General features: G+C 38.3%; 1 protein-coding gene across 3 annotated transcripts in view; it reads right to left on the bottom strand.

The window, feature by feature from the left end:
- The window catches only part of PTPRR (protein tyrosine phosphatase receptor type R), a 245914-nt gene extending 242620 nt beyond the window's left edge, over positions 1-3294 (bottom strand). For 2 of the 3 annotated variants that reach the window (XM_074325415.2, XM_088800759.1), the window contains exon 1: positions 2890-3078. In XM_074325415.2, coding sequence (XP_074181516.1) covers positions 2890-2947 — 58 coding nt within the window. In that variant the 5' untranslated portion in view covers positions 2948-3078. Of the gene's footprint in view, positions 1-2889 lie in introns of all 3 variants that reach the window. The other variant, XM_019748998.3, reaches the window with a different exon arrangement.
- Between the last annotated feature and the right edge of the window lie 12957 nt (positions 3295-16251).

A 16251-nucleotide genomic window follows, 5' to 3' on the forward strand; every position in this document is an offset into this window, starting at 1 on the left:
TGTTCCCACAGTTACAAAGAGACCAGAATACTTATCCCCATTGAGTCAATCAGAACTCAGGGTTGGTCAGAATCATTCAAAAAAATTTATTTGCAGAGTGACTCAGGCAATCATGACCAAATAATTAAAGACGGCACTCAAGCTGAAAATGATTTGCTACCTTATCACTATATCGAAGTTAACAATTCCTAGTATAGCTAAGAAGAGCACTCATATCCTGTGAGCCAATTTCTCCCATCCTTAAAGGGTTCTAACATGTCATCAGTTCTGCCAGCATAAAGTAGTTGCTGGTATCCTGGATATCACCAAAATGGCTCAATTAGCTTTTCACCCAAAGAGGCCTAAATATAGAGAATTCATTTCCCTGCTTTATAAAGCCCATTTCTGTCCTGAGAGAAGAGACTTCTGTGGAAAAAAAAAGAAAGAAAGAAAGAAAGAAAGAGAGAGAGAGAGAGAGAGAGAGAGAGAGAGAGAGAGAGAGAGAGAGAGAGAAAGAAAGAAAGAAAGAAAAGTAGAAAGAAAGAAAGAAAGAAAGAAAGATAGATAGATAGATAGATAGATAGATAGATAGATAGATAGATAGAAATAAAGAAAGAAAACAAACCTCAGAAATTCAACAAGTAGAAAAATCAGTGACTTCTTGACCTTTCTTCCTCTCACCCACTCACTTTCTTATTGCCCAAACCTACAGGAGCTTAGATCAAGAAATCTGTGTTTGTTTCAGTTCCAATGAAAAGTCCTAACAAGGTTATTAGATAACTGTGATGAATTTTAATCTGATGACAGCTTGTAACCCACAAATTGCTGTTTGAAATTAAAATGCATTCAAAATGAAACTGGCAAGACAGCCTCAATATTAAATTTGCAATCTGCTGTGAAAAAAAAACAAACACCTATCGAAAGCACTGTTAAGTATGAATACAATTAATTTCTATATAGTATCTTGCAAGTGAAATCTGAAAAAGATAGTCCTTCAATGTATTGCCTTATTAAATTCAAATTGATTGAATAATCTTTTTATTTATTTACTTATTTATTTTTGCAAATTAAGAAGTCCAAGTGAGCTGGATTGGTTTGTCTTTAGTTATACACCCTTTGGCTGAGCTCCAGGTAGAATCTAGGGCTACAGACTTCTAGGTTTCTTCTTTGATGAACAAAAGTCCTCTATTTACCTCATCCCAAATGAACATCTACAGTAAATTAAGAAATGTTTTCCACCTGCTTAGTTTTAAGTTTATTTGTAACTTTTAAGCTATGATTAGTCAAGATACATTAAATGTGAGCTTTAGAATTGTTTATACATTAATATTTTTTAAAAAACTACACTAATATCTTTGATAAATCAGCTAAATCATTCCTAAACTTGGTAAGAATTGAGGCACTTTTTTTGGTAGTGAAAGTTTGTATCAGTGCTATTATTAAGCAATAAGGAAAACTCACCCCAATGTGTATATTTTCATTGTATATTTCAACATAAAGAATTGTATTGGTAATAAAAGTATTCATTACAGTTGTTTGCAAATAATTTAAGGACCAAGTCATGGCAATTTCTAGTTTTCAAAAGGTGCCAAAGAACTACTGAAATCCACAATACAATTATAACAATTAAAATGTGTATTTAATTATAGCCTTTATATTCCTATGCATTACTCCTTCAAGAGATTCACAATACATTAAAATAGCATTAGATAGAAGTAAGAAAGTACCATATTTTACTCTCATTATTGCACACATAGAAAAAGACTCACCCACTCTTTTCAAAAGAGCACAGAAACTGTCATTTCACAACCTTTATTTTATTCATTACCCCTGGAACATAGCACATACTCAATAAATGCTATTTGAAGGAATGAATGGATATGTGTGGTTGGATGATAAGAAAACTCAGGGAAAACACCTCGTCTTTGGTTACTACAGACCTACTGCATGCACAACTGCTGTCGCAGTGGGGTTTCTGAAATCTCTCTGCCATATTCTATTTTGGCTCGTGTGAGTGTAAAAACGATAAAGGGTTCAGTCCAGCAAGTCCTTGCATTACATCCAGGCTGCATATATCCAAAAGCAGGGTCTGTAGTGACACCGCATATAAATTCCCCAGGTACTTCCTAAGGTTGGTTTCCATTCGAAACCTGACACTGGCTCTGATACCAAATATATTTATATTTGGGAACAGTCTCACTGTGACTTTTGGCTAGACCTCCTCAAACCTTTCCCAGGGACAGTGCCTAGCCCGGGGGTGTCAGCTTTGAAACTGTGATTGAGTTTTTGTTCTGTGCCCTCGGATGCTGACCACAATGCTGAAAGAGAAGACAGGTTCTATTTTAAACCTTTCCTTCCTCTTATTGGTTTAGAAAATTCGAGTGATAAGAGCGGGGGCCAAAAGAACCTGGAGCAGCATCCTCACTGTGAACCACGTATTTCAACCTTTTGGGTGGAGATGTGGCCCATCAGGTCAGACAATGCATCCCTCTGGGCTCTGGTTAAACCAAGAGTCCTTACAGATGTGGCCGCTGCAGTAGAAAAGGTTACATCCAGCAGGATGGCTTGTCTGTCTCCTGAAAAATTGGCAGTCAAGTGCATAGCCTAGAAACAGGATCAGGGAGTCTAGCTGGAGGGGAGGGGAAGGAGAAGCAAACCTATATTCATATTACAAATGTTCACTATTACTCCTCCAAGGTAAGGAAAAATCAAGAGCTGATTTGAGCCTAAGTTTTCGGCCTCAGGCTTTCCAACAGGTGCACGACTCCCTCACCCCTTCCCTGTCAGTACTGTCCTGCTTTGCCTTTCCGAGGCTTTCCTTGCGAGCCAAGCTTTTCCTAGAGTCCTTAAGCATGTGCAGGTTCCTTCCCATCTCATCCCCAGCTCCAGCTCTGCCAGGCAACCCCTTACCTGCAGCGTGCAGATTAAGAAGCAGGCACAGCAGAGGGATGCCGACTGCTCTCCGCATAGTGTTTGCATTGAGGTGGAGGAGAAACTCCGCCACGACCCCACTTCAGGCAAAGTGTTATTAGAAAGAGCCACCGCCACGGGGTCTCTGGACTCCGGGATTCATTCGCAGGTCCTCGATTGGGGTTTGCAAAGCAGTCTGCAGCGCCCACAGAAAGGCGCCCCAGCTTCGCCTCCCTAAGAGAGGGGAGAGGAAGCGGAGTAGGAAGTGGCTGAGCAGGGTGGGGGCCGAGGCGCTCCGAGGCGGCTAATGCTTGGCCTTCTGCAAGCCCCGCAGCAGCGGCGGAGAGGGTGGGTGGACTCCCGCGGCAGCCCTGGAGCCGGCGGCGCGGCCAGCGCAGTGCGAGCAGCAGCCAGGCGCGCCGCGGCTACTGAGCATGCCCAGCGCTGGCCCCCCGCGCGGCATCGGGGTTTCAAAATGAAATTCCAGTTCTCCGGGTCTTAGCGGTTGCTTAGGGGAGCGGGCGCCACCAGAGGGGGCTTCTTGGGGCCGTGGTTAGGAGAGTCTGTCAAAAAAAAACACACCAAACCCTGGGGGATGAGATGGGATGGGGTGGGTCTAGAGGAGGGCACGACCAGAGGAGAGAGCCTAAGAAAGTGTCAACCTCAAGACCCATCCTACTCCTTCCCCAAATCTTGGTTTACACGTAGACAGAGCTCTCTGCTGGGAGCTGACCTTTGCTGGGCCGCAGACTCACCAGCTTCTCGGACTGCCTACAGAATAGAGCATAGGTGCCTTCCACTGCTGAGCACCCTGGGTGGCCTGGGGAGGCAGTATCCTGGGGTGCCTTGTTCTACCAGCTTTCCTTTTGTTTCTCTTTTCCTCTCTCTCCAGCTTAATCCCTGTATTTAAACTTTCTCCTGACTGTAATGACAGAAGTGAGGCCATGTTTTTAGACTGCTAGAACACATCCATGTAATTGAAGAAACAAGAGCGCCTTTCTGTGTTTTTTTTTTTTTTTTTTTTTGATTTAATGATCTTTAATATCCATTTTACTTTCTAAGGTGAAAAGTAATAGAATCGCCTCTGTAACTGGGCTCCTCCAGTCCAGCGTTGCATGTGCAGGGAGGTTACAACAGTCTGTTTAGTATAGGTGACCCCTCCCCCATTTAAGACTCTGGCGTGTGAAGATGCTTATATATGAGTATTAGTCTAGTGGTTAATTCCTCCTCATCATGAAGTCCCTCCACCAGACTTCTCTCCCTTAAGTATCCCAAGAGCATTCTGCTTCTGTGTCTTCACTGAATACTGTTGTCTCTTCCCCAATCGCCTCCACTACCACACTCAAGCTTACAAAAGTCTAACTTTGGTCTTGCTTTTCCAGAAATCCCTGGCTTAACTCCAGGTTACAGTGATATGTTTCTTCCACACCTGAATTTAGCATTGCTTTATTATTTTTTTTCAGCTATTCATTTATCTGTGGTTTGTCTTACAACACAGTTGAAAGCTCCGTAAGAACTTCTGCATCTTTCTGTCACTTAAATAGAATAAAGCCACTCTAAGCAAATAAAAGATACTAATAAGTGCTTATTGAATTGAAAACTGCCTCTCTCACTCAAGGCTTTCTTCCTTCAACCACTGTGAATTGGGACAACTAATGGGAACTATGCTACCTACCATGTTTCCCCGAAAATAAGACTGAGTCTTATATTAATTTTTGCTCCAAAAGACACATTAGGGTATATTTTCAGGGGATGTCTTATTTTTTCATGTACAACAATCTACATTTATTAAAATACAGTCATGTCATCTTCTTCGGGAACATCGTCATAACGTACTAAATGTGTCCGTCTGGCTAAGGATCTTAACTGGGGCTTATTTTGGGGGTAGGTGTTATGTTCGGGGAAACATGGTACACGGGCTTCAATTAGGCAGCATCTTACAGGATCTGAGAGCCTGGGCTGTATCGTTTTCTTTATAATTTATTTCATCTCTGGCAATGAGAGACAAGGCCAAGAATTGTACTTGAACAGGAGGGAGAAGGGGGGAATGAGACGTAGTTTTTAATACCTAGGCAGGTCTTCTATGCTGAATATAGTGATATATATAGCTTCACTCTGCCCACCCCCCTTCCTCACATGAATACATCATGCACCATTTCTGTGGCATTACCATCTTACCCCAAACCACTGTAAGCAGCAACCTCTTCCCCTACTCCCGATTCACTTTTCCCCAGACTTCTTTTCCCATAGAATTCGAGTATATCACTTTCTAACATGCCAAAAGAATCACTTATTAAATCTATCATTTATTGTCTGTTTTCCTACAAACATACCCCACCTCCGGAGGTGGAATTTTATCTTCAGTGGAAGGGATCTTTGGCAATTTCATTCACTAATGTATCCGACCTGGTTAGAATATGCTTCTCACAATGCCTATCAATTAATTGATAAAGTTAAATACTGATCCTTAACCTCGCTCTTTCTGGTTCTTACTAAATAGATATTTGAAATAAGCTATTTAGCTATGCTTAAAGCTCAGAAGAGTAACCCATCTTATCTAACATCTGGTGTTAGAATTTCTGCAGGGTTGGGGGGAAATAATAGCCCACTTTAATGGGTGTGCTTTCCTTATCTTCTTTTTCCTAAAAAAGACTAATTACCACACTTGCACAGATATCAAAAAAGAAAATGCACATATAGTAATGAGCTCACTAGTGCCCTGAACCCCTTGCTTTCCTACAGATAATTCCAACATTTTGGTGGTGGTGGTAGTGGTGGTGGTGGTGGTGGTGGTGAGAGCATTTAAAGTTTCAAATACTATAATTATCTGTGACTTTACTAACAAGCAGTCTGCAAGCTATTTATTTTGCCCAAGGGTGCAGGTAGTTGAATTATTAAACTATGCATGAAAATCCCCTTAGCAGCAAATTTTTCCAATTTCCAGTTTGACTAGATATACTACTAAAATAGTTCAGCATAGTAAAAATAACCTTGAGTGAGCTGTAATGTTGGTGACTGGACATTCATTATTAATTTACTTGAAAAAGATAAAGGAGCAAGAAAATTCATATTCCTTGGTGAGTAGAATTAATATATTTCCAACAGATTTGATCCCACGACATGTGAAGTCAAAGGACAAAAAGTTAATTAGCCAGTGAGTGAAAAAATCAACCCCTGAACATTTGAGAAATATTCCCAGTGAGTCCATAGATCCTGCTTTTTCTCTACTCTATGTGAGCTAACACTAATGAAGGTGATTTGTGTTTTAGACAAGAAACTTGGTTGAAACACTGAACCGGGATTTTAAAAAGTTAGTTCATTTAGCCTTTAGAGCCAGTCTTCAAACTGATTTAACTGTTATGAGCCTCCACATTAACTTGTCTATAAATGGAGGAATATCATTCATGCTGGCCCTCCTTCCTTAGGACACTTTAAAAAAGAAATTGTATTAACTGTTAAGAGTTTTCTATTTAAGTGATTTTGATAGTTATTATTATTTAAATGTAATGAGAGCTAATATTGATTGGGTGCTTCTTATGTGCCAGGTTCTGTTTTAAGCACATGAATATCCCATTTAAACTATATAATGTCCTCATGAGGAAGTGCAATCATGATCTCATTTTAGAGATGAGACAATTAAGGTACAGGGAAGTGACTTGCCCCAATTCAAGTAATAAGCATTTGATTAAAAGATAAGTTGGTAAAGTTAGGATTCACAATCAGATAGCTTGATATCAAATCATTATGATACGCTACTTCACATATATGTATAGTCAGTTGTTGATGCTTCCTAGAATTAAATCAGGACCGGGGCAGGAGGCATTGACCCTAGACTTGGCAATAAAGCTCGGTGGTAAGAAGCACCCACAGAAGATTGTCTCCAAGGGGATGAGGCCCTCCTTGCGGCAATGTACTATGGGATCTGGCATCTAGTGAACAAAGACAGATAGCAAGTAAAATCATGCTTGGAAGAACCATATTAAAAGGATGCTTAAAGTAAAGCAGAAGAGAGGAAATCTGTCTCCTGTGGAGGGTGGGTGCAAAGGTGGGGATGAGTAGTAGGCAAGAAACTGTTAGTGGAAAACAGTAAATGAGCTGAATCTGGCTGGGTAAATAGGTTCGAATTGTTCTATACAAAAAGAGGCCGGCAGATTGTGCGAGCCAGTGGAAGAGAAATGGATTCAAGGAACTTCCAAACATGTACAAGAACAAAAGGGGACAGTGACCAACACTGTTGAGATTTGTATTGTGCTTTACTGTGCCCCATCCTTTATGGAGCTACTTTATCAATCTCAAAGTTAGGTTCCTTTACTGAGCAATATCTTGGTATAAGAGGAAAAATCAGAGTAATAATTTATGTTTACAAAGTAAAAAAAAAGATGTGAATTAAGCTATCTCCAGAGTGGAATGTTTCCGAATAAAAAAAGAATTGGAAATTCATATATGAAGAAATCATGTATAGGTGTATAGATTCACCATTATTGTTTTTAGTATTTTCCCAGCCATAATGAGGAAGAATAATGTACTCTTCTGTATGAACATAGAGTGAGGAAAATGGTGAAATAACAAAGGGCAGTGAGAACGGGGACGAAAAGCACTAAAATTTACAAAGCATGTATTATCACATTGAACCCTCACAAGAGCTCTGCGAGGTATTATTCTCCATTGGTGATGGAGGAAGGAAGTGAAAATGAGGCTAGTGATTTGCCCATGGCCCTCCAGATAAGTGGTGAAGCCGGTATTAGAATTTAGGATTTGTGATTCCAGTTAACACTGTGCTGTCAAAAGCTACTCTGTTAACACTGACTCTCTGATAAGTGGAAGGACTTTCTTCAAGGCTTAAATGGAAAATGTAGTGTTTTGAACCCAAGAAACAGACTTCAAGATGGTTAATGACAAATTTTACAACTTAACACAGCTCTACTTTGGTTATGATTCATCGATATGAAGTGTTTGAAACACACACACACCAACACACAAATACAGCAATATATATTCTAAGAAAAAAAACTATGTACCCAAAATAAGATATATATTTTTCTATACATCTGTGAAATGCACAGTCCTAGTCAAATACAAAATATCAATGACAGAAAGGCTATGAGTAGCTATACATTCCGCTATTGTGTCATTATTAAAATTTTATTCAAAATGAAGTATAAACTTTCCTTGGAGCTAGGTTGTAGTACCAATGCATTGTAATGTCATCTACTCTGGCTCTGCAAAGGTCAGATTCATCCAAGATGTCGGTAATGGATTTATAAACCACTGACTCTCCTGCATTAGCTCTCTGTCCCTCCCAAGACAATAATCAGATTGCATTTATACCATCCATCATCCTGAGCAGCACAGACCTGAGAGCCCTTTATTATGGCTTAGACTAGCTATTTGGGGCCAGTCAAATACATATTCTGCAATGCTTGGTCATTCTTTTAGATTTCCTTGAATGAGGCCACTTTGGAACAACTCATTCACTCAACAGCCAACACACTAAGAATATCTTGGGGATGTAGCTGTGGCTTGATTAGATTATATCATCTCACTCCAGTTCTGTTACATTATTTTTTTCACATGAAATGATATAAAAGAACATCTTCCAAATATGGGTCTTCATGCCTCTTTCACTGACTGCTCACCCTTCGAAATGAAAAGTCACGGTTGAGTGCATCTCTGGTCTTATATTCCCTCCTTTACCTCATTCTTGCAGCTATAGGTCTAAGTCGAGAGGGAAGAATTGATCAGTCTATGTTTTGGGGTTGAGTAACCTTTTTAGATTAAAGTATTCCTTTGTGAAAAAACCTGTGCCTCTACAACACAGAAGGGAATCTCACTAAAAATGACCACTAACTATAACATGACCATCAATATATCCAAATGTCCAAGCAGTCATCTGCGTATGACAGAATCCACGTGTGCTGAGACAAGTCTGATGTTTTTGTTCAGTGACTATATCAGGAAATACTACTTGAAGTCAATTACAATGGGGTATGCTATATCACATACATTCCAAAAATTGTGGAATGATCTGCTGACATTTTATCAATATATAATTTGATTTCAAATAAGTAAGCAAATATCTGTTGAGTATCTATGATGAGTCAGGAAGTGTTTTTAGGATATATTATTGAACAAAATAAGCCAAGGTTCTTGTCCTCATTCTAGGAGGAAAAGAATGACATTTAATGGCAAATATAAGAAATAAGTAAATTATACAGTATGGTGGAAGTTGACAACTGCTATGTGAAAAGGAAAAAGCAGATCAAAGTAAAGAGGAATTAGGGGAGTGGAATGGGGAGAAAATGTGAGTATAAGGAGTTTGCTGAATTAAATAGGATCTTTAATGTAAGCCACGTGGAGAAGGTGAGGAGAGACGTGAGGTGGTGAAGGAGTTATAAAGCAGATGCCTGGTTAAAGAACTATGCAGGAGGAGGGAAACGCTATAGCAAAGGCTCTCATGAATCCATAGATGTCTTAATCAATCTAGAAAACTGCACTGTGCCAGGAAAAGTTTCCAGCATACCTTTAAATATACTATGTACAGAGAAATATAGTTGAAAAAAAAAAAAGCCAAATTAGACTAACTAAATAATTCTTCACCTGAGCTTTTTATTTTTTATTAATTCAAGTTGTACTGGTTTCATGTGAAAATAACACAACTGTGTGAATCACAAAGACTCGGGGATTGTAACTGATGGCCAACTGACATGCCACTCGGATTGCATAGTTTTGGTGTAAAATAAACACCTTATTTATATAGAAATGTGGGTGAGCTATGACTCAGAATCCCTGATTGCCCATTTCTGTATTGTCTTATTGTTCAGTGGATGTTTTTACTTTTGTAATTTTGAATGTTCAACTTCAAACTGAAGACAATTAATGATGATGTTGGTGATTATAATTTTTAATTAAAAATCCCTACAATCACACAAAAATGAGAGTATTTCTTTTTATCTATTGATATGCTGTTCTACAATAATGGACTGTATAAGGTACAGCTCAGTGAGATCAACATGGGTTACCACTAGCTCATATTATCAGCTGGGCATTGTTACATAAGCACCAGTGTGAAATCAGGTACAGTTCACTCAGTATTAAGAAGCTGAATTAGGAACATATTTTTCTTTCTGCATTGTTACCAAGAGCTCTTTAAATATATTGAACAGATATATGAAAGTGAACTCGGTTAATCATTGCCTTCTGCTTACTTAATAGGCCTGAAATAGCTTCTCAAAATTAGTTATAACTGCAGTCATAGTTACATCTCCTAGGCGGAAAGAGGCCAAAGGCCTTTTCAACATCTAGAGCCAATACCTGTGAGTGTTTATTTGGGGGGAGGTGAAGAAGGTCACCAATTAACTGTATTTCCTCGATAATTTCACCATTTCTGCTTTATTAACAAGAAAAAAGATACAGTGAAATTCCATGCTTAGAACATGTACCAAAAGTGTTGTTGTCTCTTTTGTTTGACTGGAACGTGATTCACTGATGCCCTCCACTGCGTGTCTGCACTGGCCAGTGTGTTTCTCTCTGTTCTATCACCACAAACACACCATTTACCTTGGTCAGCTATTTCATAAATATGTGTGTCATTTGACACTGGGAGACCAAATGAGCAAGAGACATAATTCAACAAAAATGTGGCTTTACTGTCAGAAAATCAGGACTTTTCAAAGCAGCATAATCTTTCTATTAGGTTGGTGCAAAAGTAATTGCAGTTTTTGCAACTATTAATATTTTCAACTTTTTAAACTGCAATTACTTTGGTATCAACCTAATACATCAAAAGTAGCATTAGCACTGCTCTCAAGGTTATTGTACCTGACAGTGGGAGCCACTGGTGATCTGATGTGTGTAATACAGTAATCTGTATGTCATTTGGGAAAGCTTCAGAAGCAGGCATTTGATCACTATAGCCTACATTGCTTGAAGAGTTCTGCTGAAGGTTTTCTCTTCAGTTTTGGTTGAATAATTTGCTAAATGACCAAACAGACTATTTTTCACTTTGATTAATGTGTGTTGGTCCAATTTTCAAAATTCTTGAAACTGGAGATCCTCAATGCTTTGTTAGTTTCACAGAGATTAAAATGCTATTACATGGAAGGTGACATAATGTCCTATGATACTTTGAGATTTTCTTGTGTAAAATTTTATCAAGTTCTAGAAAACCACAACCCAGTAAAAGTCTAACTGAGAAGTAGAAACACAAGTGAATTCTAATTTTTCATAGATAAATTTCATAGATAAACACCTTGAAGGATGAGTAAGTGTTAGCCAACAAAAGAAAGAGGGGTGGGATCAAGGTGAAGGAAGGCACAAAATACTAAAGGAATATGACGTGTATTTATTAGAGTACAAAATATGAGGTTGAGAGAGAAGAAAAATTCGATATAAAGGAAGACTGTATCGGGACATAAAGGTATTTAGATGCCACTCCGAGGAACTTAAACTTCATCCCGTAGTCAATGGAGATATGATCAGGTATACATTGTAAAGAGACCACTTTAGTTGTTGTACAAAGGATTAATTAAGGAATTCGGGCAAGAGTGGAGTTAAAAAAAAAAGAAAGTTAGGAAGCTACTGAAATTGTTCAGGCAAAAGATGGTGAGGGCCTCAACTTGGCCAGTAGATGTAGGTATACAGAGGAACAGAAAGGGAGTACATTCTAGAAACATTCTGAGTATATAGCAATTGGCATGACTTGGTGATGAATCGAATGAGGGATACATGGGAGAGAGATGAGTCAAGAATGACTTCCTTGTTCCTGGAGAAGGAACTCCCAACTAGGAGAATCGGAGTGGAGAGTGAAGAGATAATGCGTCCTGTTTTTGACATATTAATTTTGAGGTGCTGTCAAGTGCATGTGTACAGCCTATATTTCGATCTATATGACTGACTAGAGAGTAGAAGCTAGAACTGAAGGCAAAAGCAGATATGTTAGTGGAAGACAAAGACATCAGACTGAATCAAGTAACTCATTAACAGTATGTCAAGAAAAAAGAGCAATCAATTAAGATATTGAAGCCTGAGTGACATCAATATTAAAGAGAGGGGAGCAGATGAGGGAAGCTTTACTTATCTGAAAGGTAACAGGGTTGTCAAGTCTTAGATAAATAACATCAAAACGCATGAGAGGTCAACAATATTCATATACCACCAGGTGGGTATTATTTTGTTCTTCAAGACTAGCATTTTAGAAATGTTCTTCTGTGTGATACCTTGCCCTCAACCGCACCAGTTTCTCAGAAATAGCTTTTTAAAGGTAACAGGAGACTCTCCTTGAGTCACTAAAGGTGCACAAATCATAATGCATTACAGAATGGAGAAGGGGTAGGAGAATTTGTTCACAACTGTGACCTTCCCAGTCACGCTGGGAAAGCAGAGAGCAGGCCTGTGGAGGTACACTTACCAAAGGGCTTATGCCAGCTCAGTGTTAATGGAAAGCCACAGATGGTGAGCTGAGAGAGGCGGGTGCACTCTCCCTGAGACATATTTTAAGCAAACGGATGCTCTTGTGGACGGCTATTTGAACTACCCGTGAGTACTTAAATATGTGTTTTGATGTATATTTGATGGGGTTTCTTAATGTATCTTAAACTCTCTTCACAGCTATATTCTTTTCTGTGCCCCGAAGGAATGTTATTTCTGAATCACATTAAAAATTAACACGGACCTATTTCCCATACTCTGTCTTAGATAAAGAATGGCATATGCTGATAAGCACAAGCCATTCTTTGATTTCTGGACCCCAAGGCACTGGAAAAGCATCACAAATCATGTGATGGTACTAGGCAAAACTCAATGACTTACCTAAATGATGTTCAGAATGTCATGTGTCAGTAAAGCTCCTTGGTGGCTATAAATCCAGAAAACTCTATTTCTCTTTGTAAGGAGGAAAATATATTATTTCATGAATTTGGTCCAAATTCATACATTACTGACTGCACCTGCTTTTCACTCAAGGCTCGTATGTTAGAACAAAACCACTCAAGTCAGTATCCCACCAGTGATGGATACAGATCTTGAAAGAGGGCAGCAACACTGAGCATTAACTGAGAAAACCTTGCTACGTTACAGAACCCTTGTTGCAACAGACAGTTGTTAGAGATTCAAGTTCAATTTATATCTTGCTACCTTGCAAAAAGAAAAGAAGGACCCTCTCCTCACCAAAGCTACAAACAAAGTAACAGCTTTATGGAACACAGCCTAAAAAGTTCTGGGTTAATCTTTTTTATCACACAAATATCACAGATATTTAATTAGAATATCCTCCTTTGTTCACTTCAATACATTTCCCAGAGAATAATGGAAATTCTGGGCAAGAGAATGACACACGACAAGCAGAAACTTTAAGAGACGAGTTATTTATGTACTGTAACCTCTTTCCTCATCAGCAAAATAGAAATGTAATCCTGTAGTGTTAGTGGGAGGAGTATATTATATAATGTATATAAATAAAACTCTTAACATGGTGCTTAGTACATATAGAACAGATGACTAAGGGTGGTTATTACTATTATCATTATGTGGATTGCATTAACACTCACTCACAACGTGTAAATACATTTTGTCATCTGCTGTGAAGTAACAGAAAGAATCAAAGAACGAAGAAAATCCATGAGAGAAAAATACAAAATGGACTAAATGAGATTCGTTAATCTGTAAATTAGAAAAAAAAATATTTCTGGTATTCAGTTTAGTGGAGAAAGATATGTGTTCTATAGAAACATCGTTGGAAAAACCATGTTACAAAATATAACATAATTACACACTCTGAAATATACAAACTACCTTTTATCCAGAGAGAAATTCTGGCTTATCATAAAAATTGAATTTGCACATAGGATTTTTTTAAAGGTAGAATATTTCTATTCAATTTTTTCCACAACAAATACAGAGAAATAAGAAATAAATGACTGTAATAATTATGTCTGGTTCACCCACTTGCTTTTTTTCCAAGCATATGTACATTCAGTATCATAATTTTTATATTGTGTACATGCAATAAAGTCATGTTTTCTGTAACTAAAATTGATTCTCTTTTAAATGTGAGTTCACTACATCAACATGCATCATTATTCCAGGCGTTTTGCCACCTGAACAAACTTGAAAAACCCCAAGCTAATGTTATGAAGATGGCTAATTTCAGGAGTAAGCTATAAATCTCCAGCCATAAAGGATTATGCTGAGTTGGAAGGACTGTGATAGAAGACATGATGCAGTGAGGTGGTAGAAAGAAGCTACCATCATAATAAATGGGAAGTTAAACAATGATGACGCAGTACTTGGAGTACTTTGCAAAATACTTCCAACACATAAAAATATGTTGCCTGAGTGAGCACTGGTATCCCAACAGAAGACACAAATGCCAAGACGAGTGTTTACAACAAAGAAATACCCCCAAGCACCACAGGAAAAATATTCGAATATTCAATATCTATTCTTAATGAAAACCTGAGAAAAGCAGGCGGCAGCAGCAGGACACAATGTAATTATAAAAGGAAAAGATGAAACTATTTCTGAACCTAAAACTAAGCCATGAACAGTTCCAAGGATGTGACATTTAACAGCTGGGGAGCCACTGTTATGAATGCAGTCCCCACTTAATGAAGCATGTACTTCATTCCAGGCTCTGTCCTGGGCACCAGGGATTTAGAGGTGAACAAGATGCTGGCTAAGACTCTCTACAACTCTTAGTGTATTTGTAAAACAGACAAGAAATTGAAACAATTATTGAACATTGAATTAACTGCTGTGGGGTCTCAGGTGAGGATCGTCTCCCTTGTTGTGAGGAAGCCAGAATGCTTCCAACAGGAAATGATATGAGACCTGACCTTGAAGGACATGTAGGAATCCCTAGAATGAGAAGTGTAGAAAACTTTCCAATACAGAAAAGCTCAGAAGGACAACAGCACATGAGGTAGTTAGGGGATGACAAGTAGTGTTTTGTTGTGGAACACACTGTGTTGAGCAAGAGAACATCTGTAGGAAGATGACAGAGACCCAGTCATGAAAACTTGTATAAAAAAAGTAATTCAGATATGTCTGGTGTCTAGCTTCTTCTGGAGGGTTGGCTCTGGTGTTCTGTGTATTTCTGATGCAACAGCGGATGTCAGTGGTGTCACTTAACCATAGCTTGAAATACTTGGGTCACAAAGGCAAATGCCAGAATCATCTCTTAGAGGAAATGACCAGGAAATTTTGAGCCAGGACATTTTCTCTAAAAGCAGCTAGGGATCTTGAGCCAAGCATTAGAAGCCAAGATCTAATGCCAAATGGGAATCTGAGAACTAGACAGATGAGTGCAAAGAGCAGGAGGACCCAACCGACAAATTGGTATCAATCTGGGTAAATTCTGGAGGCAATTTAAAAACACATGATGAAATGTTTCAGAACTCTTGGCAGTTTGTTTGTGTGGGTGGATGGTCTGATTCCATCCACACAGTAGGCTCTCAACAGGGAGTGTGGTTGTTCTATACCATTCATCTATTTACATATGTGTCTATGCAATAACTTACCTTAGAGCCAAGAATCTCTCTAGTGCAGATAATCTTTTAGGGTTATTTACTAGCCATACAGGTATGTTATCCCTTCTAAATAATTATCATCCTCTTCATTTCTTAACACCAAAGCCTATTATAGTGCCCAGAGTAGATGTTATCTGAATTGAAATTAAATGAAAGAGCCCTCCAGTGCAGCCCCCACCCACCATAGGAAGCCAGATTGAAATTGTGGCAGATCAGTGATTTCTATGCCTTGCTCAGTTTTAATTTTAAAACTGACAAATAAGTTTCAAAAGTGATAATAATAGTAGCATCAGCTTTATATAAAAAATTAAAATAATTATATACAAAATAGTAAACTAAAACTTAAAATGGTAAGTATACAAACATCGGACTTCATAGCAAGATGTTGGAGGATGCTTTACAAAGCATTATCTTCATGACATTGAAAAGAGAAATTTTTTTTTTTTAAAATAATTAACAAACCAGAAGAAACTATTTTTATGATTTAAAATGAGTTTACACTTTTACAGGTCATTTGTAGATGTATAACAAACCATGGAAATTTGAGAGCTGAAAGAAAAAAAGGTTATCTGATTTAATCCCTTTCTATTACAAATGAGTTGAGAACCACAAAATGATTTACTCCAAAGGTCTTTTTGTACAACTCTTTTTTCAGTACTTGGATGATACACTGAAATCAAGTACATCAGAGTCTTTTTTTGTCTAACTATAATTCTTAACTATAGGCATTGTGCAAAAGTGAGTATCTTTAAATCTCTTAAATGCAGCACAGAGCAAGGCAATTGATAGGAAGTTAGTGAATATTTGTTGGAATAATGAATAAGTGAATGAATGCTAA

The sequence above is a fragment of the Rhinolophus sinicus genome, chromosome 1 (genome assembly GCF_057876585.1).
Source record: "Rhinolophus sinicus isolate RSI-liver-muscle chromosome 1, RSI-T2T, whole genome shotgun sequence".
Taxonomy (NCBI): Eukaryota; Metazoa; Chordata; class Mammalia; order Chiroptera; family Rhinolophidae; genus Rhinolophus; species Rhinolophus sinicus.